Genomic DNA, 23,250 nt, shown 5'->3' on the forward strand with positions numbered 1-23,250 from the left:
AATGAAAATTGGTCTAGTTTTGCTAAAGTCAGGCCCAAGCCCGTGTCTCAACTCCAGAAGGATTATTAACTAGCATGATTAGTCTTTTGAATAACGGAAAATGGGTCATTTGTCCAAATATTTTTAAAACATGGTTTTAATGGACGAGTAAAAATTAGTACGGGTAAAATGGACACCAAAAAAATAGCAAGAATGAAACTGGATTCATCCTGGTTTAAACTTAAAAAAGAGCGAGGATGAAACTGGATGCATCCTGATGTAAATTAAAAATAAGAAAAAATATTTGAAAATGGGTAGGATGAACTGTTTACATCCTGGCTATTTTTACATTCTCGTCCATTTGAACAATATCAAATTCACAAGATTGGTTAAAAAGACCAAAATCAATAATTCCTGGATGAAAAGGACACTTAGATTTTGATACTGTTTAAATGGACAAAAATGTAAAAATAGCCAGGATGTAAACAGTTTCATCCTGCCAATTTTCAAATATTTTTTCTTATTTTTTAGTTTACACAGGATGCATCCAGTTTCATCCTAGCTAATTTTAAAGTTTAAGCAAGGATGAATCCAGTTTCATCCTTGCTAAAAAAAATTTGTCCATTTCACCCATACTAATTTTTACTCGTCCATTTGAACCATGTTTTAAAAATATTTGGACAAATGACCCATTTTCCGTATCAAATTTTACATGTCTTTTTCACCCAGAATTTGTTGATTTTGGTTTTTTTTACCCATTTTTGTGTTTGAATAAACAGATGCAAAACATTTTGTTCAGACAGATTGACTTTTACTTCTGGAGAAGCAGGAAACTTTCTCCTTTTGGTATCCAAACACAGAATTATTATATGCTTTCATTGCTAACAATTGCATTTGCATTGCTCCTGTAGAGATGGTATCCGTAAATGATACATTCTACATAAGTGCACAAGTTGTTCTTACATGGCCGTTAACCCAAAGCTTTTTTCTTCTCGAATGTAAAGAACAAGGGAGACTGAACAACCGTAATAGACACAGCCAATTAAGCTAGTTTACCCTAATACTGTTACAGGAAAAACATAAACAATTCCACCTAAAAGACATAGAATATGCCAAATAAAAACTGTTTTCTCTTTTCTCTATTTCAACATTTGCCACCACTAATTGCTACAAAGACATGATGGATCAATCCTCTACGAATGGTCACCATTTGTAGTGATGACAGCTTATGCACACAATCACAATTATTGAGAAAATATCCCCATCACCATTATTTACAAGAACTCGTTGTTAGATCTCATTCTCATCTCTTTTCTTTTTATGACTTAAACCTAAAAAGTTCAAAGAAAAAATGGAAAAGGACGAAAACATGGTGGTGGGGGTTCACTCTTTTAGAGTTTGGACTTTTGTGTTGGTCTTGCAAATCTTTCTTTTTCGAAGCTTTCATTTCCATGGCCGTTCCTACTGGTATAACTATTCTTCTGAACAGTACTTTTGATAAAGAATAAAGTGGAGATTTTCTCATATGTATAAAGTTTGTTTGTCAGAAAATCAGAATATCTCTTAAGCTTAATACAACAAATTCTATAATCTAAAATACTTTCAAAAAAAAAAATTGTTTTCAAAAAGAGAAGTTATAAAGGAATAGGCAATAGGGATATAGGTATGGGAATTTTTGCTACCTTTTGATACTACCACTAGGCTTAGTGGATATTGTTGGCTTTGTATGTCTTTGAAAGGATAGTGTCCCATAAACCAATTTTGGAGTTTTAAAATTTATTTCAAATATTTCCACTCATCATATATATATATATATATATCTACAGTTTTATGATAATATTAAAATTTTAAAGTTCCATTTGAGGATGTTGCATACTTGAGTGTGTATCTCAAAGTAAACAACAATATGATAAAATATTCAACTAGCTTCGAAGAGTAGTTCCTAGCTATCCCTAAATGAATTAAAAATATCAATTATTCTTGAACAGTCAAGCTAGTCGGTGTAGCTTATAGCATGTTTGGATATGCTTTTGTTTTTTCAGAAATAGAAATCACAACTAAAACGTTTTTATTTCGGAAAAAGTTAATTTATCGGTTTTTAGAAATTATTTTAAAATTATGTACCCAGACTAGCCGCTGATTTTTTTGCTTGCAGAAATCAAAAAGATAATCTCTGGATGATATCCAAGTAGACTATTAACAATTGGACTCAAACTTAAAACTGGTTATTTTGACATTCTAATGCTGAAGTGGTCACTTCGATAGGATTCAGAGACTAAATAACTCACCCCATGACCAACATATAAAAAGCTGCCTAATATGAATATTAATATCTTTAAATTGTAAGGCCAGGCACTATTGGATAGGGCATCCCTTCCCTATCCTTCATATGTATGGAAGGGACATGGTTCATAAGACAGCTTCGGTATGGTCTGTTTTTATCTCTTCTGTACATGACACGGAAACTCAGTTTTCGTATAAATAATGTCAAATGGAAACTCAGTTTCGGTTTTTTTTTTACCAATTCTTTTGTCTTTGGAATATATTTGTATAGGTAAAGAAAGATAATTTATAATAAAAAAAAGAAGATATAATAGGTAAAAAAGAAATATAATAGGTAAGAAATGAGTTTTAGTAAAAAAAATGAAAGTTTTAAGATAAAACTAAAAAAAAAAAACGGATACTTAGTTTCTGTGTAAAATTTAGAGATATCAGAGATACTGAGTATCTGATTCAACTAAAAAACGGAAAGTGAGTATCCGCAAAGAAATTTTTTACACAGAAACCATTTCCTTTCCCTACTACCCGGGTCAGATCTGATCCCGTTTAAGTAGTAGGGAAGAGATATCCCTACACAAGTAGGGATATGGAAGATCATAGTTAGGGGTGGGACTTGAGTTGGTTGGGTTGTTAGAAGGCTTGGCCGAGGCAGACCCGAGCTAGGAATTCTTTGTCTAGATTTCCCATCGAACCCATGGAACCCATGGATGTACTGCCCAAGTCCGCCCAAATTATGTTCCTCGGGTTGGCCCAAATTTCGTGACAGACAAGTTTGTTAATATGATAATAACAAATTTTAGTAATAATAAGATTTAATTGCTCTATTTATCTCAAATTTCAAAATAACAGAAGATTATAATGATGAGTGAGATATATATAATTTATATTTTCATTATTAGACTTGAAGATAATATCTAAGATTACTCTAAATAGATAATAATACCATTATAAAAATAATTTTATATAACTATATCATAGTTTTTGGGGTTGGCGGGTTGTTTGGGTTAAAAATATTTGTGCCCGTGTTTGCCCAAATTGAACTCCGGTGTATAAATTTTATGCCCAAACTTGCCCAAAATTTTGAAATACCTTATCCATGTCCGTCCAATGTTCGGATTGGGTATGAGTTGGGTGGGTTAACCCAACCCAAATCCCACTTGACAAATCAGATTTCTTTATACGTATAAGGAATAAAGAAGGAAAAAGGGACACCATGTTACTTGGCCTAAAAAAGTTGTCGCAGGAATAACAATTTCCACACGAGTGTACGTCTATATTCTCAACTAGTTAATGATCTTACCCATCCTTGAAATTTGATAACTCATTGTAGCAGTCATCTTGATGCACCATGGTCCCTTTATAGCAGTCATCTTGATGCACCATGGTCCCTTTATAGCAGTCATTGTAGCAGTCATCTTGATACCCATCCCTGAAATTTGATAACTCATTGTAGCAGTCATCTTGATGCACCATTGTAGCAGTCATCTTGATGCACCATGGTCCCATTATTTGTGTACATCTTCATTGAGTTTCGTGTAAATTTAAAGATTATACTATAAATATTTACTTTACAGCTTTCAAGTGAAAATTTTACTTTACAGCTTTCCGAGTGAAAAAGAAAAGAGAATTTTTCGGATAACTGCTACGCTAGAATAGTTCATTATCAACATCGGGTTCTACATCTTCTTCAAAGATTTTCCTCTGAACAAAGCAAAAAGATTAAACAAAGATCTGATTCGAGAAATGCAACAACAAAATCTTTAGCTAATTATACCTATGGAATGGAGCTCCCTAAATCCACACAAAATCCCATCGATAAAGATGAAAAAAACGAATCTAGACAATCAATTAGCACTTTTGCTTTTACTTAGATATATATGTGCTCATGCAACGTGATTGCATGGGATAAATTCAAAAACTTTAACCATTTATTCACCTACTCATTGGTCAATTGGTTTGTACGAGAAATAAAAATGTTTGCATACATGCTAATAATGACCATATTATTGATGAGTTTAGAAAGTCATGTTGGTCCTTGGCCACCTGTTGGCCTTGGCATTGCCGCAGCATTACTTTTTTATTTCCATTGCTTTGCAGTTTGAGTTGTCGCCACCTTTTAGATATAGATAGATTGGTTCTAAGTTTGTGTTGCATGACGACGTGAGCATAAAAGACTTAGGAGACAGAAGAAGGAAGAAAAAAGTAGAATTGATTTTGCATAATACTGAAGAAGAATCTATATGTGTTCTTCATTAACAGTACTATAAAGAGAAGAAAAAGCAAAATAACTAAAGAGGTCTTCTAGCATAAAAAGAAGATCAAAGTCTAGTTAGAGAGGTTCTTGTCAAGAAGATTTTCTTCTGAGCCATGCAAGAAGGATTAAACAAAGATCTTAATTCCAGAACTGCGACAATATCTTTAGCTAATACCTATGTCTATCTATATGGCTCCTTAAAAAAACCCTAAATCCACACAAAATCCCATCGATAAAGATGATAAAGAATATAACTTAGGGAATCCATTAACTAACTCTTTTGCTTTTACTAACATATATGTGCCCATGCAACGTGATTTCATGCGATAAACTTCCAACTTTAACCATTTTATGACGTACTGATTGGTCATCACTTGATTCCTTTGCTTAATATAATGACCATAAGATTGATGAGTTTAGAAAGTTAGGGTCCTTGGCAAGGTTGTCTAGGGTCTTGACATTGGAAGCATTGCTTTCTTCTTTGCTTTATAGTTACAATCGGTACTTTTTAGATAGAGAGCTTGATTCTACGTTTGTGTTGCACGACAACGTGAACTTAGAAGACTTGAAAGACAGAACAAACAAGAAAAAGTAGCTTTGATTTAGTTGCATGTATGGAAGAGAATCTCTGTTGTGCATAGAGACTAAAGAGAAGAAAAAGATAAATGTAAAAAGAGGTCTTCATAAAAAGAAGATGAAAGGATAGTCGTCTGATTAGAAGTATCTCTCATGAAGATTTACTAGTCAATGCAACTTAGACCACAATCTAGCTAATTTGTCGATGCCCCAAAATAAAATCCATCCCACTTGGAAGTGTTAAAGGGTTTTGGCCAAAGTTACACGTTCCACCATTGTCCGAATAAATTCGAATTGCGACCATATAAATCCTGATTCTTTTACGAGAAGAAAACCTTAATTCATCATCAAAATGTTCTAGTTTATTACCTTAATTCCATCTAAAATATATCACCTTAACAAAAAAATATATATTTGTTTGACTCCGGGTGGAATGTGGAATTTCGATCGAAATCCTTAGACAAAGACAAATTGGTGTGCTCACAGGATGGGTATAAATCCTCAAATCTTCTCTATTTTGCGCTTTCAAAGTTCAAGGGTGCAGTCTTCCGGATATCTATCGTGTTAGAATAGTCTCTCATCACCTGGATAACCAATACTAGATTTTGAATAATGTAAAAACATTGCGAATTGGTTTTCTCAAGATTTGTCCAGCATGATACCATAGCCTATACGTAAGCTTAACTGTGTTTGAGTTTTAGCTTAAGCACAAATTCTGTGTAAACTCTAAAGCATCATGCATCCTACACACACGGTTTTCGTGCAAAATCAGGATCATGAGTCAGTTATGTTCGGGTTCTTTATTTTTCCCCCAAGCTAATTTTTCCTAGCGGCTAACAAGAAATTGAAAATATGCCGAAATCAAAATCTTACGACACTAAATAATAATATGTATCTGCATGAACCAAAGAAACATACTTGTAATGGTTGATGATTTGTCTTATGTCGAGCTAAACAATTTAAGTGCATAAGATATGATTCATGATGCACGTAATTATTCCCTAAGAATACTATAAGTACTATTAGTATAAACAACAATGATACACGGACAGCAGGAATGTATCGTGATCTGCACAGCAAAATGATCCAGCGGCTGTTAGGAAATCCTTGGGGGGAGATTTGCAGGGGTGGGGCCATCACATTTTTTCTCTCTCACACCAACACTTCGGTGCACATCGGGATGATAAACCGCCTTACATCCAACATTTTCGTAGTATAAATTAAGCAAAATAAGGTAAATTAATGAATAATCTGACAAGATAATGATTTGGAATGACAAACGATGACGATGAAGTGATATCTAAGTGTATGGCATGGCACGCAGTATTGGTTCAACCTATTCTTAGTTATGATCTTAACTAATTATTAGATTTATATAAAATATTATTAGTGTTGATCGATTGTGGATTTATGGATGACTACATTCAAGAACATGATCATTGGACCCTAAACCCATAATGAGACATAGTTTTATTCTTCTCTTTTTTGTCTGTTTGGTTGGTGATGGAGAAAAGAAAAACATTTAGAAGTGCTAGATTGGATTATGTGACCTGATTTCATGATTTTGTTCTGTCTTGTTTTTGGATTTGATTAATATTGTTGTTTACTTCTCAATGATCATCTATGCTAATTTGTTAATTAGAAATCTAATTGAGTTGGGTTTTAGGTGAAGTATCTAAATTGCTTACCACATTGGATTTGTCTACTCATCATTAACTAAGATAACACTTTATTAATTATGTTTTATGATCAACTTTTTTTATGATACTTAAAGATAAGTAGTTCCTTTGAAGCTAACAACATTCGACCAAAAAAACATTCAGCCAAAAAAAACCTAAGACAACAATCGATAATCCCTATCAAATACAGTTAGTTACAAGGCCAAACATTTAGAAGTAATTTTCAGAAATCAAGAGTAAAGAAATATTTGAAGGACAATTTTATTTTATTTTTACCTTTACAAGTCATTTTAGAAGCATTTATAAAATTTGTTATCGACTTAAATTAAATCGAAAAGTGATTTCATAATATCCAAAATATTAATCATAATATTCAAAGTATCGATCGATAGAAGAGTTAACCAAAAATAAGATTTGTTTTTTCCAAAAAGGAATCTGAAACGGTTAGAGACGGACTCTCATACTTGAAGATTGGCTTTCATACATGAAGCCATTAACTCAAAGGAACGAAGAGAATACTATGAAGGTAAAACTTTATATGATTGCTAAAGGAGATAGCGGGATTAGCAGGATATACCTTTTGAGTGATCCAAAAATCAGTATCAGTTTTCTATCTTTTGGTCTTATATAGAATGGAATCACTCCCGAAAAAATTGGCATCAACCTTTAGTAATCATGGAACTTTAAAGCCTCACTAATTGAGTTTATAATCCTATAATGTTCAAGAGTGGATTAGAAATATGAACAAAGATAATGCAGCTACTAAAAAGAAAAATTGCTTTCCACTAGAAATATTCATTTACATTGTCCCACATTGTATATAGATCAATGTCCATGAAATATGCAAGAAAGGAAAATAATCAAAAAAGCAACAAAAATAATATTCTTCTGATCTTCTTCAATCATTCATCATCATCTTCAAACCGGGCCTACAAAGAGTCCCGGTCATCATCGATCAGTCGTGCCGGGCCAACTACAAAAGCGGATTACTATTCCTTGAGAAAATCTTCTGACCCGGAGCAAGTATAGCCATTGGATCAAACCTTGCTTTCCTTTCAACGAATCTAGACCACTGATTCCCAAAATGCGATCTCCACTGATCATCAGAACGGTAGTGTGGTAAATACAGCTTGTAATCAAATCCTTGTTTAGTACAACACTGAAGTATCTCTTGATTCTGTGTGATCATATCTTGTACCGATGGGCCCACCATTGGCAGGTGAAATCTCAATAATGCCACTAGATAAAAGATTTCTCCTTCTGGTAATACAACTGATGTCCTTGCATCCCACCTGATGACGAAAAACAAAAAAACTGTTAGTGGAGTGGAGGAGATCTCCTGGTATACGTAACTAGATGTACTTCAAATACATTCAAAATAAAAATTCACAAAATTACGCCAATGCCCCTGCAGGCTGCCTAACTTGTGATGTCTTCGTTTTACCTACATACTCAATCTCGACCGTTATTTTGTTCTAACCTATTTCGATCACGTGATATTCACTTGCGTGACGCCACTGTGGACCCAACCGTATCTCTGATAGCGTACGGCGGGGACTAACTAATGAATACGTAAGACAGCCAATATCTTGCGCACACGTAAGTGTGATGTAAAAATGGGACCGGAGATCTTGACGAATCTTTACCCAACAGTTGACAAAAGATCATCAAAATAGACCAAAAGAGATCTCGTTTGATGGGTCCCACTTTCAGCTGTCAATGAAACGACGACACGTCGTCATAAATACCTATCAATCAACTGCCGTACACGTGGAGGATGGAGGACCCACGATCTAAATCATACACGTGGCGGACAAATCTGAATGTTGACTTGTGGGCCCCGCCAAGAAATGCTTGACCCAAAATCAAATAAGACTAGACAGAAAGGATAAAAAAGTTTGAGAGCCAGGCGTATCAATCAAGATCGATGTCCCACTCCATAGTACAAATATTCCCATCAATCCAAAACCAAAAAGAGATTTCAGTTTAATCTCAGCCGTTGACTTCATTTTCAACGGACTAAAAGAAAAAGTGAAATTTTTTTGTTACTTACTTGGATTTCAAGAGGGGATAAATCAACATGGGCCCACCAATGCCATCTTTCAGTATCTTCTTAAACACCGTTTGATCAAAACCAGATATGTCCTTCTTGGAGATCAATAGATTTAACCAAGGGTGAGGATTGTCCCATATGCCATTAGCTTTAGCTTCTTCTTCTTGTTGCTTCACACGTAATAGGAACTCAACATAGCTTAAATCCAGTTCAAATTGTAGATTCCTTATAAATCTCAGCCGTCCAATCATCTTACTTACAACCTGGAATATAAGAAGGAAAAAAACAGCAATAAAGACGAAGTGTTAGGGACTGTTTTGTCATTTTGTGCCTTTGATGATTTAGAGCAACCACAGTCATGAAACGGACCAAATACCAAATGCCAGACTAAAAGCCAAAAAAATTTGGTATGCTGTGTGTTCAAGCACAATGGGAGAAGACCAAAATTTGGTGAAGCGTAACTTATACCCACGCTTGATACGGGACGGAACTTATATCCACGTTTCTTGATGAAGCGTGTTTATAATATGCGTCTGAATGAAACGGAGGTATAATGCGCGCTTGATTGAGACGTATGTATAATTTTACGCCGGACAAGGGACGGAGATGGAAAGTGCGTTTGGTGGGACGGAGATGGAAATTGCGTCTGGATGGGACGGAGATATAAAGTGCGTCTGGGTGGGACGGAGATACAAAATGCACCTGGTGAGCTGTGTTTAATTAGTGGGTTTGATTAGTAATAGCTAAAATGTTATTAGGTATAATCATGTAATGCCCCACAGTTCATTGAGTAAAGTGTTTAGAACAATTTGTTAAAGTGTTTAGAACAAATTGCTAAAGTGTTTACAAATTGTTAAAATGTTTAGAACAGGCGTACATTAAAACAGCGCCCCAACCAGGCGCACATTAAAACAGCGCCCCATTGGGACGTATAAGAAAATTACGCTTGGTCTGGGGCGTATGTATTACATCCGTTTGGTCCGGCGGTGTTTATAAATGCGCCTCACTCATACGCTAGTTTTACCTCCGCCCCAATATCATACGTTGATTATATAAACGCCCGGTGTGATGCGCTCACTATACTCTCGCCTGGATTCATACGCTCACAATACCTCCGCCCCACTATAACGTGATTTAGTCTGGGTTGGCGACCAGATTTGGTCCCAAACCCTAATTATCTCGACTAAATATAGTTTTAGTCCGTTCCATTACGGCTGGTTTTGAGACCAAATTTGAGTATAGTCCCCAAATTTGGTCGTGACTGTGGATGCTCTTAGTGCATCTTGAAAATGATGGGATCATCTGTATATTTCTGTACCGTGGGCCCCAAAAGATGGTCAAGTTAGAACCCCTGTTACGATTTTACCCTTTCTTTATATAAAAAATAACTTATATTAACACTATCGGCAGTTCGAAGAATCCGAGGCAAAACTTTTCTGACGGCGGAAAGGAGATAATGGATGGTAAAAGTCGTAAATAAAACAAAAGGCAAGAGCAAACAGAAAAACACTTCAGGTCAGAAAATCTAGCGAAAAGATACACAGAGATTGTGCAGTTGGTATCAAAAATTTATTGCAGCAGCACAATCCCTCAAATCAACAATCAACGGTCGGATTATTAATGGGAGTAATTAAAGATTAATAGATCGTTAAGTACCTTATCAATAGTGTCGACATTATCTCCGTTTCTGTAAGGCAGAGCTACCTCAAGACAGTAGAGTACCGGACCGGCGGTTTTGGGTATCCGACTCTTATCAAATGGTTTGTTTGGACTTAATGGGACTGAAGACCAACCGTTGACCGGGTCATCACTGTTGACAAACACAAACCCTTCAATGTAATCGAACGAGCCACACTCAGCCCGAGTTGTTAATAACTCGGCATCATTTGTGAAATCATCGAACTCACTGTAAACCATTCTTATCCATCTCACCTGTTAGAAAACGGAAATGTTACACCCCCATGCAAATTAACGTCACAATGAAATGAAAAAAAAAACGGGAAATTTGTTCAAGAAAATGTGTATGTACCATGTGTGGAGCTGGTTGAAGTACAATTCTGGCTCTTGTAATGATACCAAACTGGCCTAAACCACCCAAAACACCAAAGAACAGTTCGGAATTCTGATTTTCTGAACATGTTACGATTTCTCCTTTCCCCGTTACGACTTCTAATTCCGTTACGTTTGATGTCTGTGGTCCGTAACGAAACGCTTGTCCGCTTATACCAGCATTCGATAATGTCCCTCCCACTGTTAATCCTAAATAATCTGTCCATGACCTATATGCATGCAAAGGATTCATGATTATCAATCACAAGAAAATCAATCATCATCAAAGATTGCATAGAAGATGGTAAAAAGTAAAAACAAGAAAGAAGTTTCTGTTACCTGGGAGCAAGGCCAGAAGAGTAATAACAATGTAACAAAACATCTTCCCATAATACCCCGCCACCAACATCAACAAAAACATCACCACCACCACAACCACCGTTACTGCAACTGTTATGATGATTTCTTGTTAAAATTTGAATCTGAGGATTGATTTCTCTCATCAAAATAACCAAACCGTTTGAATCAGTCATGGCTTGACCATTAATGGAATGGCCATTACCTCTAACAGCAACAGTCAAATTATTACTTGATGATGATGCTGATGATGATGGAGTCATAGATATGACACTTCTGATAACTCGCACTAAATCATCTGTACCAACTGGTTTAATAACACCTAACGGTCTACTCTGATTCAAACCACCGAAATCTTTACAAGCTGCAGCAAAATTACTGCTAGCGCTGTTATTACAATCAAAATCAATACTTCCTTGTAACTCCATTTCTCTGCATAATAAAATCTTCTTGTTGTTGTTTCCATCTTCTTCTTCTTCTTGTAACTTGGTATTACTTTCTGATTCTGATACAAACTGCTCCAAATATGCTATCATTTTTTTTCCTTGAATTCTTTTTGAGGATGGAAAACTGGGTTCTGAATGAGGTTTTTTTTTTTTTTTCTCTGCAAATTCTTTTCTTTGTTCTGTGAATGAGAAGTTTATATAGAGAGAGATAGGAAATGAAAAGTGATACTGGGGTGGATTTAATAAGAAAGATTTGTTTAAGAGGGGGTGGATTTATGACGTCATTAGTGGAACTTTTCAATATCTTGTTTGACGTCTTCATCAGATGGACATCCTTCTGTCTGCCACTTCATTTTTATTTTTAGCAAAAACTTTTTTTATTTTCATTTTTTGCTTTCTAATTAAACTACATTTTATCAAAATGATTACCATAATTACAGTTAGCAAAATGTATTAACTAGTAGCCAATTCATAGAGGTTTCACAAAAATTATCCCATGCTTCAAAAAAAAAAAAGCAAAAATTATCCTAGTAAAATAAAATCTTAGTTACTTAAGAGCCAATTCATATAATTACGAGGGTTTTTTCTTTCTATTCTTTACCTTGTGTCCTAATCTAGATTTATTCGATTTTGGAACTGAGATCCCAGATTTGTTGAGGAAACATTGGAAACATTAGTTGTTGTTTTTTTGTTTTTGATAAAAAAAGTATTGCGTTTTTGCAAACTTAGGTTTAGGCTTTTGTTTTTTCTTATTAATTTAATAAATATTAGTAATGGCTATTACATGCAGTTTGTTCTTTCATTATACTTATAAAGCGGTTTATTATAATCATCGGGGCTTTCTAATGGAATTTGATAATATAATAATTATATTTAATTATTGCAGTAGATTTTTTCGTTATTCTTCTCCCGACAACCTCATCGGTCTAGATTATCGGAAGGAAGAATAGAGAAGTTACGTTATGTTAGAAAAAATACTTTTTGGTAATTCGTGTGGAAGATTATTCAGGATTGTTTGGTAAAAAATATTCGGATACCAGACTGATTTTGATACAACTTCTTCTGTGATGGATGAGACAAAGGTATGTAATTTGGAATTTCAGCTGAAGAAAAATCTTAATCTTGTTCAAGTGATAATAATTGAGGAGGATGCAATCGATAATCAAAAAGTCGGTTTGGAGAATGATCAAGATAGTCTTTGGAGCATCATATACATTTCTCACTTGTGGGACCAAAAGAGAGAGCATCCCGGGATGTATAAGACCACCATCTACCATTTTGAATATCAATCATTTAAAATTAACGGTTGAAATTAGAATTTGTGGATGGTGAAGTTTCATATTTTGGAATACTTTCATTTTTGTTGGAATGTAGAGTTTTATACGAGGAACATGTCATCAAAATCTTAGCTTCAAATTCATTGTCGTTTAGATTTTTTAGAAAAAAGATGCCACCATGTCATGATAATGCCATTCTAACTATGTCATTGGATCATCTCCCTTTATGTAATCCTAGAAGATATAAAGTACGTTTGTGTCACTACCAATGTATAATGACTAAACAAAAGTATGTGCCTATCTACCGTCTCTTTTAAGTAATTCTTCAAACCTCAATCTAAATGAGATAGTCTAATAAATAAACCTTTAGATTAAAAAAAAACAATTTGAGGTCAGAGTTCTAAGTCTCCAAATTTTAAATACTTCTTAATCATTTTTGTGGTGGACAATTATATGTTTTGACACCAAAAATACAATGTAGTATAATAACTTGAAGAAAAGAAAAACGAAAAGTATTTTCTTGGTTTATAGTTTTATTGTTGTACTTGCAAGGCCTGGCTGTTCCTATGGGAATGGTTAACCCACTCATATGCCATGCCAACTGGCATGGCAAAGTGGACGCACCGTTATGGCAAAACAAATAAGCGACCGAGTCTCAATAGGACGGTAGAGACTAAACCATTGACGGTCGAGTCTCGACCGCTAGCGTTGTAGTCTCTACCTTTCGGTGGGTATTCAATTTCCAACGACTCATTTTCTATCGTTATAAAAATGTGAATTTCAAACGCAAAACCTGCACCAAATTTTTTACTCAAAAAATTTGAAACCCAACTTGATTTTTCGGAGTGGTGCTTGAAGCCGTTGTGACAACTATAAAGAAATAGATAAAAACCAAAGAAGTCTACAAGTTTCCGGTATTAACCAAATCAAGCCTCCAACTAAGAAAAAGAAAAGAAAAACTCAAGGCAAGGAAAATTTGAAGGAAAAGAAGAAGATAAATAAAAGAAACTTTGTTCTTGAACGCATTGATTGGAAGTTCGGTGAACTGAAGAACATTGTCCCTAATTTTTATTTTCAAAGTGAAAGAGGCACTAATGTAAATTAAAATTCGAAAATTAGATTATAAAACTTAATAAAAGATGCACTAGTTTATATCTTAATAATCTTAAAATTAAAGTTAACTTAATTATGATTTGATAATAACTTTCAATCTTGATTAAATGCATCGTACAACTGTTAATCTGAATGATCATATTTGGGCAACACTCTCAAGATTTGGTATCAACTATGGAATTGAAAATCTTTTCCCACTCTGTTGCGCCATTCAGCCCAACACATTTGCTTCACGTTAAATTCGTTTTGACCATTTATTCGGTTTTGATTTCCTTGAATAAGCGCAACAACAAATAAGTTCACATCCTTATTGATTATTGGAAGCGATGACACAAAGAATTTGCATTTCGATTATTGAGGTTCAAAATTTTTTCTTGAAATCTCTGAAATATGTGTTGACATACAATATGTCGTTGTTTTTTTGTAACAAGAACATAATTCCTGCTAGTGAAATTCATCTTCATCCAGGCCAAATTTGCAACCGTGAATTGATAAATTGAATTTATGGAGTGAAGAATAAAGATCGAAGAAATGTCTAAGTCGAAATGAAATTAGAATTCGGTATTTATAGGCTGATGAATTGAAAATCATTATATGAGATACACTGGGCAGTCGAGTCTACATCGCTGGTAGGCGACTGTTCAGATTCGATGTAGTATCAACCAAGCGGTCAAGACTCAACGTGGCCTGACAAAATGACAACCTTACCACTTAACCAGACCGCTTTGCTAGTTTGTCAGCTACATAACAGGTGCAAAACTTGCACACAATTAAATGAACCGGCCCAAGGAGTGAAATATTTTGGAAAATCAATTGGTTTTGTTTTTGTTTAGAAATGAAATGAGATCGGGCCCAAACAATTAAATAAGTTAGAATGGGTGTGATGAGTACACGTGGACAAATTATGAATAGCAAAAGTTTAGCCGGGACCATTATTTTAACAAACTGCCACACTTGCAAATCCCGATTCAAGAAACTGCCACCGTTTTTTTCAGAGTTTATTTAATGCCACAACCGTTAGCACTAACGTCTTGGACCCACATGATTGGTCAAACTTTTTTGACTTTGTCCAGATTACTTACACGTGTCTTATGTGGACGGCTCAAGATGTCGAGCATGAGATTATTACACGTAGCACAGGCTAAATGACTATTTTATCCTTCGTGGGATTGAAAACAGTTTGCAACTTTGTATCGTTTCATTTTTTTCTAGGGTTTGCTCGTTCTCTCTGTCCGCTCTGTTCTCTAGTGGAAGAAATTAGGGTTTGGGTCAGTTTTCAGCGGGATTTTGCTTAGGTTTAGTGTCTGAGTAAAGGGTTGGGGAGCGATCGAGATTCAGAAAAAGAAGGGGAAGGACAAGCAGCAGATATGGTATGATTGCAAACCCTAATTTCGTTTTTCTGAGTTGAATTAGGGGTTTTCTCTTAGGTTTTTGTTTCTCTTTCTTGTACTTTTTTTCTCTTGCTCTATGTCCGCTCTGTTCTCTAGTGGAAGAAATTAGGGTTTGGGTCAGTTTTCAGCGGGATTTTGCTTAGGTTTAGTGTCTGAGTAAAGGGTTGGGGAGCTGAAGATGAAGAAGAATAAGGGGAAGCACAAGCAGCGGATATGGTACGATTTCAAACCCTAATTTCGTGTGTTTGATGAATTGATGAATTTTATTTTAGGGCTTTTCTGTGTGAAGTGTGGAATTTTTAAAACCCTAATTTCGTGTGTTTGATGAATTGATGAATTTTATTTTAGGGCTTTCTGTGTGAAGTGTGGAATTTGATGAATTTTATTTTGTTTGTTCATTTACAGTGACCATACATATTATCCATATAGAGATATCAGTGTGTTTGTTGTGAATAGTAAACTTAATTTGCTATTCCCTCACATGGATAGAGATAGAATTGACCTTAAGGAATTTGAGAAGATGTTGCGTGTTAAGTTGCATCTTGATGAAACAGAAATTCCAAATTTATATTGGACCATAGACCCATGTCTGCCTGAGTATTTGGTTACAAATGAAGACTTGTTTAAGTTTTGGGAGCATGCTGTACCTGATGATAAAGGGTTCATATGTTTACAAATGAGTGTAATGAATTCAGAATTTAGGAATGACAATGACTTCATTAAGGATGCAATGGAACAACCAGTAGTAACAATTGATGAGACTCCTAAGAAGGCACCTAAGAGGATTGCTAAGAAGCCAGTTTCAAAGGAAAAGTCAGTAAAGATATCACCTACAAGGAGATCACTAAGGTTGCATGCTCAATCAAAGAATGAAAACTCAAATGGAGGAGCATCTAGGAAGTTGTTGTTCATGGATCTGTTAAATGAAGTGGAATCTCAGGGTTTTTCTTCCTAAGTCAAGCCACTGTTGTTGGTTCTCAGTACACCAGTTGATAGCTTTAATCATGATTACTGGGTTGATGAAGTACAACACTGCTGCAGGGATAACACTGATGCAGGGGATAAGACTGATGCAGGGGATAAGGCTAATGCAGGGGATAAGACTGATACAGGGGATAAGACTGATGCAGGGGATAAGGCTAATGCAGGGGATAAGACTGATACAGGGGATAAGACTGATGCAGGGGACAATAGTGATGGTGATGATGAGGACAATGTGGTGCTAGAGAACACTACTGTAGATGAATGTCACCCCATTGAAGACCCAAATGCTCCACCAATCTTTGACAGTGATGATGAAGAAATGATATTGATTATGAAGATATTGTCAAGACATACAAAGTTGGAGATGAAAGCAGTGATTCAAGCAGTAGTGAAGAAGACAATGAAGAAGGTATGGGACCCTTTAGTGTTTTATAATTTTTTGTTTATTTTTTACATGTACTAACACTTTGATGTTGATTGCAGTTTCTAATGATGACAAGAATAATGATAAGGATAATGATGGTCCTGAAGTAAATGATGATAAATATTCCAAACCAAAGCTTGATTACCAGAAGTGGAAAGAAATGTTCAATATGCACAGTGATGAAGAAGAAGAACCATTATTCCCTGTAGAAGAAGAGGTGACTCCTGTTGATCCTACTAAGATGGAGGTAAAGTATGCTTTTAATAACAAGAGTGCTTATAAGAAACATCTTAGGGGTTACTGTGTAAAACATAATTATCAGTATACGGTCTATAAGAGTGACAAAACAAGATTAAGAGTGAGATGTAGGTTTAGGGAAGAGTATGGCTGTAACTGGTTTGTAAATGCTAGCATAAAAAGGCATGAGCCTACTTTTATTGTTAGGAAGGTTAATCTAGAACACACTTGTGTTGCGGATCCAAAGAGTTTTAACAGATCCGCGGATCCTGAGTTCGTAAAAGATGTGGTACATGAGAAGTTAAAGCAGACAGCTGGGGCCTTAATTCCAAAGCCTAAACACATTGCAAGAGACTTTTTTGTAACTCATAACATCAATATACCTTATATTTGTGCATGGAAGGCTAGAAATCTTCTTTTAGAAGATCTGTTTGGTAATTATGAAGACAGCTACAAGGATGTACCCATCTTTTGTGCAATGGTGGCTCATACTAATCCAGGGTCTGTTGCTAAATACACTTATGGGAAAAGAGGTATACATTATGTTAAGACATTCATGTTGATTCATTTATTTGTAAGTGGTGCTCAGTTATTTAATGGTTGGTTACTAAATGTGCAGATAAGACATTCATGAGCATGACTATTTCATTTGCTGCACCAATGAGAGGATTTCAGAAAGCTTGCAGGGGAGTCATAGGTTTAGATGCATGCCATCTAACTGGAAAGCGTGGTGGTGTTCTAATGGCTGCAACAGCAATTGATGGTCAGAATTCTCTGGTGCCTTTAGGCATTAAGGTGGCTAAGAGTGAAACCAAGGAGAGCTGGACTGGGTTCCTCAAGGATTTGGCTCCAGCAATCAATGCACATCATGCTGGCAGAATTACCTTTATTTCTGATAGGCAAAAAGGGTTGTTGGAATCTGTTCCAAAGGTTTTCCCTGGTGCAAGAGTTAGATATTGCTTCAGGCACTTGTACAAGAACTTCAAGAAGTACCACAAGGCACCAACCTTGCACAACTTATTGTGGAATGCATGCAAAGCTTACAAAGTGAGGCATTTTCAGGTTTGTGCCTCTCTTTTTTAAATATCCCTATGTTTTTTGATTCATAGTTAGTAGGTTATATAATAACTCAGGTTACTATAATGTAGGAGCACTTTGACAACATATGCAAAGAAAGTCCGGCTGCTGGTGAATATCTTAGGAAAGAAGATCCAAGTACTTGGTCTAGGGCTTATTTTGATCCCATTAGCTGTTGTGAGCATATGAATAACAATTTCTCAGAATCATTTAATTCTATGAGTTCTAATATGAGAGATAAACCAATAATCCAACTAGGCATGATGTATGGTCAGTTAGTAATGGGTTTGTTATTTAAGAGAAGGGAAGAATCTGCTAAGTGGAATCAAAATGATTTGGTCCCTGCTGCTGTTAAGTTGATAAATAAGATGCTTGACTTGGTTGGGAAGTTTGATACAGAAGGAAGTGTGGTTGGACAGGTTTATTTGGTAACTAATGTGTCTACCAAGAAAATTTTCACAGTGAACATTGTAGACAAACAATGCACTTGTTTGCAATGGCAGCTGGATTCCCTTGTCAACATGCTGTATGTGCATTGAAACTGCTCAGGCCAAACTGGAAAGAGTAAGAAATTTTGTAATATGCTATTACTTTTGGGTTGTAATATGCTATTACTTTTGTTTCTGTAAACTGACACATTTGTTTGATTGGTTGAACAGTTATTGTGCTCCTTACTACTCTGTGGAATATTATAGGACCATATATGCAGATGCTGTAAATCCACTAGAAGACATAAGTGAATGGAACTGGGAAGATAAGGTACTTTTTTCAGCATTAAATATATTATTGAATGTGATACATTCACATTTTCTCTACTTTATTATATCCTTATTTTTCTCTACTTTTTTCTCTACTTTATTATATCCTTATTTCTCATTTCTTTTAGGGTTAGGGTTTCATTTCTTTACTTTAACTTTCTCATTCCTTTTCTCTTCTTCTTATCTTAATTGGCAGGCATCCATGGACATCAACTTAAAGCCTCCTCCTTATCAAAGAAAAACTGGAAGACCAGCAAAGAAGAGGAAGAGGAGCTATGATGAACCTGAAACTGTGGTGAAGAAAAGGAAATGTGGAAAGTGTGGATCTACTGCTGGTCATAATAAGAGAACCTGTGCTGGTGGTGATGTTGGTAAAAACCCAACTGGATTCATGCCAAGCACCGAGTATGATGCTGCAAACTGCACCTTCACTAGTAGAGATCATCCTGAAAGTAGCAGTGCAAGGGGTAAAGCAAAGGTGAACAAATCCAGAGGTACATCTTCATTTGTTGGTGAGTCAACAGGACCTAAAAACTTTGGAAGAGCACCAACAGAACCTAGCACCCATGGATCTACACAAGATGTTCTGAATTTCAGTCAGAACTTTACTGGTATTGGATCTGTTAGTCAACATATTCCTGTCACAAAGGGAAAGCAAAGCAAGGCTAAGAAGAAGTAGAAGTGTGTGTGTGCTTCTTGTTGTGTTAGATCTTTTTTTTTGCTTTAGACACTGATATCATAGTGTTAGATCTGTTTTTTTTTATGTACCTGAATTCAGTTTTATTTTGATGGATAATCTTACTTTATGAATGGAAATGATATTAGTTAAGAACTAATTACATGTTAATAGTCTTTTGAAGTTCCTTACATATGGCATTGAGATTGAAACTTGAATGGATAACCCTATTTTTTGCTGCAATGAAAAGGTGGTCTGATACCCATCTAAATGCTTCACAATCTGTGCAGATCAGGTAAGCAATGTTTCTATTGTGTTCATTTTTGCATCTTCTCAGCTGCATTATTGACTTGCATTGCTCTTTGTAGCATTCTTGCTTATGCAGTGGGCATTCTTTGTAACAGTGGGTCTCTTCTCCACAAGCACAACAACAATTCTCTTTGGGTAGCTTGATATTCTTGGATTTGAGTGGATGACTGGCAGAATCAAACCATTCAAAGTAGGTGCAGGTAGGATTTGAACACTTCAAGAACATTTCTCCATCTGTTTCTCTTGTGCTGGATCTTAGTAGTTGTCTTATACCATTACAAGGTATATGTTTGCATCTAGAGTACATCCAGGGACAAACCTTAGACTCATGACTTCCTTGTTCACATGTTGGACATAGATCTGGGGTAGTTTGCTGTCTAAATTTGCTGCTGCTGCTGCTCTTGCTACTACTACTGCAACTGTTACTACCTGGAGAGTTTATAACCTTTTGGCTCATTTTTATGTGTTGAACTTCTGAAGAAATTGACTAATGAAGAGTTTGGGATCTTCATTAGTATATATAGAGCTTCAAGATGATGAATAAGACCGTTATAAATCCAGGTAAAATATGGATCGTCGATTTTTTCTCTTAGATTGATCCCACGTGTATTCCGACCGTTAGCAAATCTTGCACGTTTTTCTCACGTGCACGGAGTCGCGAGTTAACTCACTACTCTATAGCCGGTTAACTCAATCCCAGTGAACTGATTAACTCAATCCCTGTTAACTGATTCAGGGGCTTCTATGTAATTTTGGACGGGTTATTTAATGCCACGTATGTACTAACAAAGACTAACAGCCGTTAACCGTTATCTCAAAAAAACGGGATGATAAAAGTCAAGAGTATGGCATTTAATAAACTCTCAAAAAAACGGTGGCATTTTCAGAAACTGCATATTGGAAGTGTGGCACTTTATTAAAATCCCCAATAAATAACTAATAATAGTAGTAAAATATTGATTGGTTACACTGTGACAGTGGTTGTTCAAGTAACATACACCTTTTTTTACGTCCTCCTCCTGCTCGTCGTGTACCTTGTCTTTTTCGTTAACTCACATCGACTGTTCGGATTATACCTATCAACTAAGGACCAACAGGGTATTCAACATGTAATTCCCGGAACCAAATACGAGAGTCGATTTTCTGCACATTCCCGAATGAGAATGTTCTCTAAATGGCCGCAGTAAAAATTGCATGTATGAAACCACTGAGTATTAAAATGAATGCATGACCTGAATCTAAAAATTTTGAGGCCTTGGCAAGTATGAACCACCAAATCATGAAACGTTTAAAATATGAAAACTATTTAAGATAAGTCTTAAACATAAATATCTTGAATGAATTATTTGATTAGATACAGTCGATTTGTCATGAATGTCTCATGTGTAACAATGTACTAATATGGTTGGTTGATACTAAATACGAAGATAACATGACATTACACGTCAACCATGATGACTCTAATTTTCAAGTTACAAATATCATGTCGAATCGATATTGTTCAATCATGTTATGGAATTATTGAGGGTTATATAATTAAGGTAGACATGCAGAATTATTAGTTATTGTCAACTAATAACAAACCCGTCTGTAGCTAACTAAAGTTCTATGTCGATTTCACATGGGGAAGTAGATATTCATATCTCTGTATACTTGGATGAATTCGTTTGATACAGCTTGATCGCAGCCTTTGTCGAAAATGAAACCTTCGAAAAGTTAATAAAGACCTCACATAAACAGCGGAGGCTGTGTACTTGCAGAACAAAAAGAATTGCTTTAGGTGACAATACCAATGACCTGAGTTGAATTCGAAAATCATCAGTATCAAATTATATACCAAGAAAAAAATAATGACCTGGTATATAACCATGAATAGCTCGGGTTAGCAAATTTTGATTATGTGAATTCTTGCAAACCAAGTGCATGGCCATGCCTGCTATAGTGCTATGTTGCGAATTCTCACAGCATCACAAATGCAAAGTATTGCAAAACTTCGCACTCTAAGCTCAAAATGCTTCAGAGTTTGTTCGAAGGAAGACAAACGAGCTAGTGATGTGTCTGGATATGTTTAGAAGTGTTGTGCCTCAAGACTAGGCTAGTATGATTTTTAATACACTTATTCTACTTAGTATATGTTTTTTGAGCACATTAAATGAGATCAGCGTATTCAAGAGTTAAGATTCTGAACAGTTTTTGTGTTGTGCCTGTTACAAAGCTAGAACTGATCTTTAGTTCACTTATAATACTTGAGATATGCTTTTTGAGCACACTAACATATGCAGAAACATGCATACACTAACATAATAAAGCTTCGCAGCTCTATAAAAGCTTCAAAAACCTAATTTGGGAACAACTTTCTTTTAGGTAACTTACTAATTGAGGGACAAGAATAACTTTAAAAATTAGGTTAAGAAAGTGATTATTAATTGAATACATTTATATATTTATGGTATATGCTCATCATATACCAAAACCAACTTTTGTTTCTGCCAAACAAAATCCTTTGGAATGTCAATTAGTACAAAATCCATAGATAATTCAACAATCAACTGTGTTTCCTTCTTGATTTATTTCCAAATTCAATGGAACCACCAACATTTGGAATAAAATTATATTTAGGACTATTGGTCTTTTAATATAAGAATATATTGATTCTTAAAAATCAAAATTTCTGTTGGAAGTACCTATTCCATCTTTTTGAATAAATTTTTTCTCAATATTTTTCCTTGGTGATATTTTAGGGGACAATCAAATCTTCAAGTCAAGGTGTAAATTGCAAGTTGGCCAGAAGTTCCAAAAAACAATATCAGCTTGGGATTTTGTCATACAGATCAATGGACTAAGACTAAAAAAGTGTGATGCGAATGAGCTGCCATATACTCATATCCCTATCAAACTATGCATTGTACATATCTTGTAAAGTTAATGAGTTGAAATCAGAAAATCAATTGCAAGTTGCTAGCCACCATTCCTTTCTTTACAAAGTCACAAGCAAATCAACACAAGTTGCTTGCAGAAAATTTAATCACGTTTTTCCTAGCCACCATTTCTCTACTTTCACCTAAAAGGTAGGTTAGATTTTCTCCCTTCCATTCCTTGTTGTGAACCACTTGCGTTTTTCACTATGCATGAAAAACATGGACCACTTCCATAGCTCAATCCATCCATATAACTATTAAACCAGTTGACAAAAATGGGAGGTCAGCAAGATCAGCTGTTTTACGTACCGTTTTGATCTTATCGTTGAAAATTGATCGACAGTATAACACAGACGTGTAATTGATATCGAAATGGATTTGTTAGTATCCAAAAGATCTATGTCCAAATCAAA

At 35.3% G+C, this 23,250-nt stretch overlaps 2 protein-coding genes across 2 annotated transcripts; one reads left to right on the forward strand and one right to left on the reverse strand.

Annotated features, from left to right (window-relative positions):
- Positions 1-7,524: 7,524 nt before the first annotated feature.
- LOC113347647 (cytokinin dehydrogenase 7-like) lies at positions 7,525-11,848 on the reverse strand. Its single transcript, XM_026591322.1, has 5 exons — positions 11,210-11,848; positions 10,851-11,100; positions 10,478-10,753; positions 8,822-9,084; positions 7,525-8,060 (listed from the first exon to the last, which is right to left on the reverse strand). Exons 1-5 carry the CDS (start codon positions 11,761-11,763, stop codon positions 7,742-7,744), a joined length of 1,662 nt encoding a protein of 553 aa, XP_026447107.1. The 5' UTR covers positions 11,764-11,848; the 3' UTR covers positions 7,525-7,741.
- A 3,170-nt stretch (positions 11,849-15,018) lies between these two features.
- Positions 15,019-19,613, forward strand: LOC113351012. The gene is made up of 8 exons (XM_026595094.1): positions 15,019-15,670; positions 15,860-16,372; positions 16,756-16,847; positions 16,922-17,632; positions 17,719-18,161; positions 18,248-18,702; positions 18,836-18,935; positions 19,131-19,613. The coding sequence occupies exons 1-8, from the start codon at positions 15,633-15,635 to the stop codon at positions 19,611-19,613; spliced, it is 2,835 nt and encodes a 944-aa protein (XP_026450879.1). The 5' UTR covers positions 15,019-15,632.
- Positions 19,614-23,250: the final 3,637 nt, after the last annotated feature.

Source organism: Papaver somniferum, chromosome 2 (assembly GCF_003573695.1).
Source record: "Papaver somniferum cultivar HN1 chromosome 2, ASM357369v1, whole genome shotgun sequence".
Lineage (NCBI taxonomy): Eukaryota > Viridiplantae > Streptophyta > Magnoliopsida > Ranunculales > Papaveraceae > Papaver > Papaver somniferum.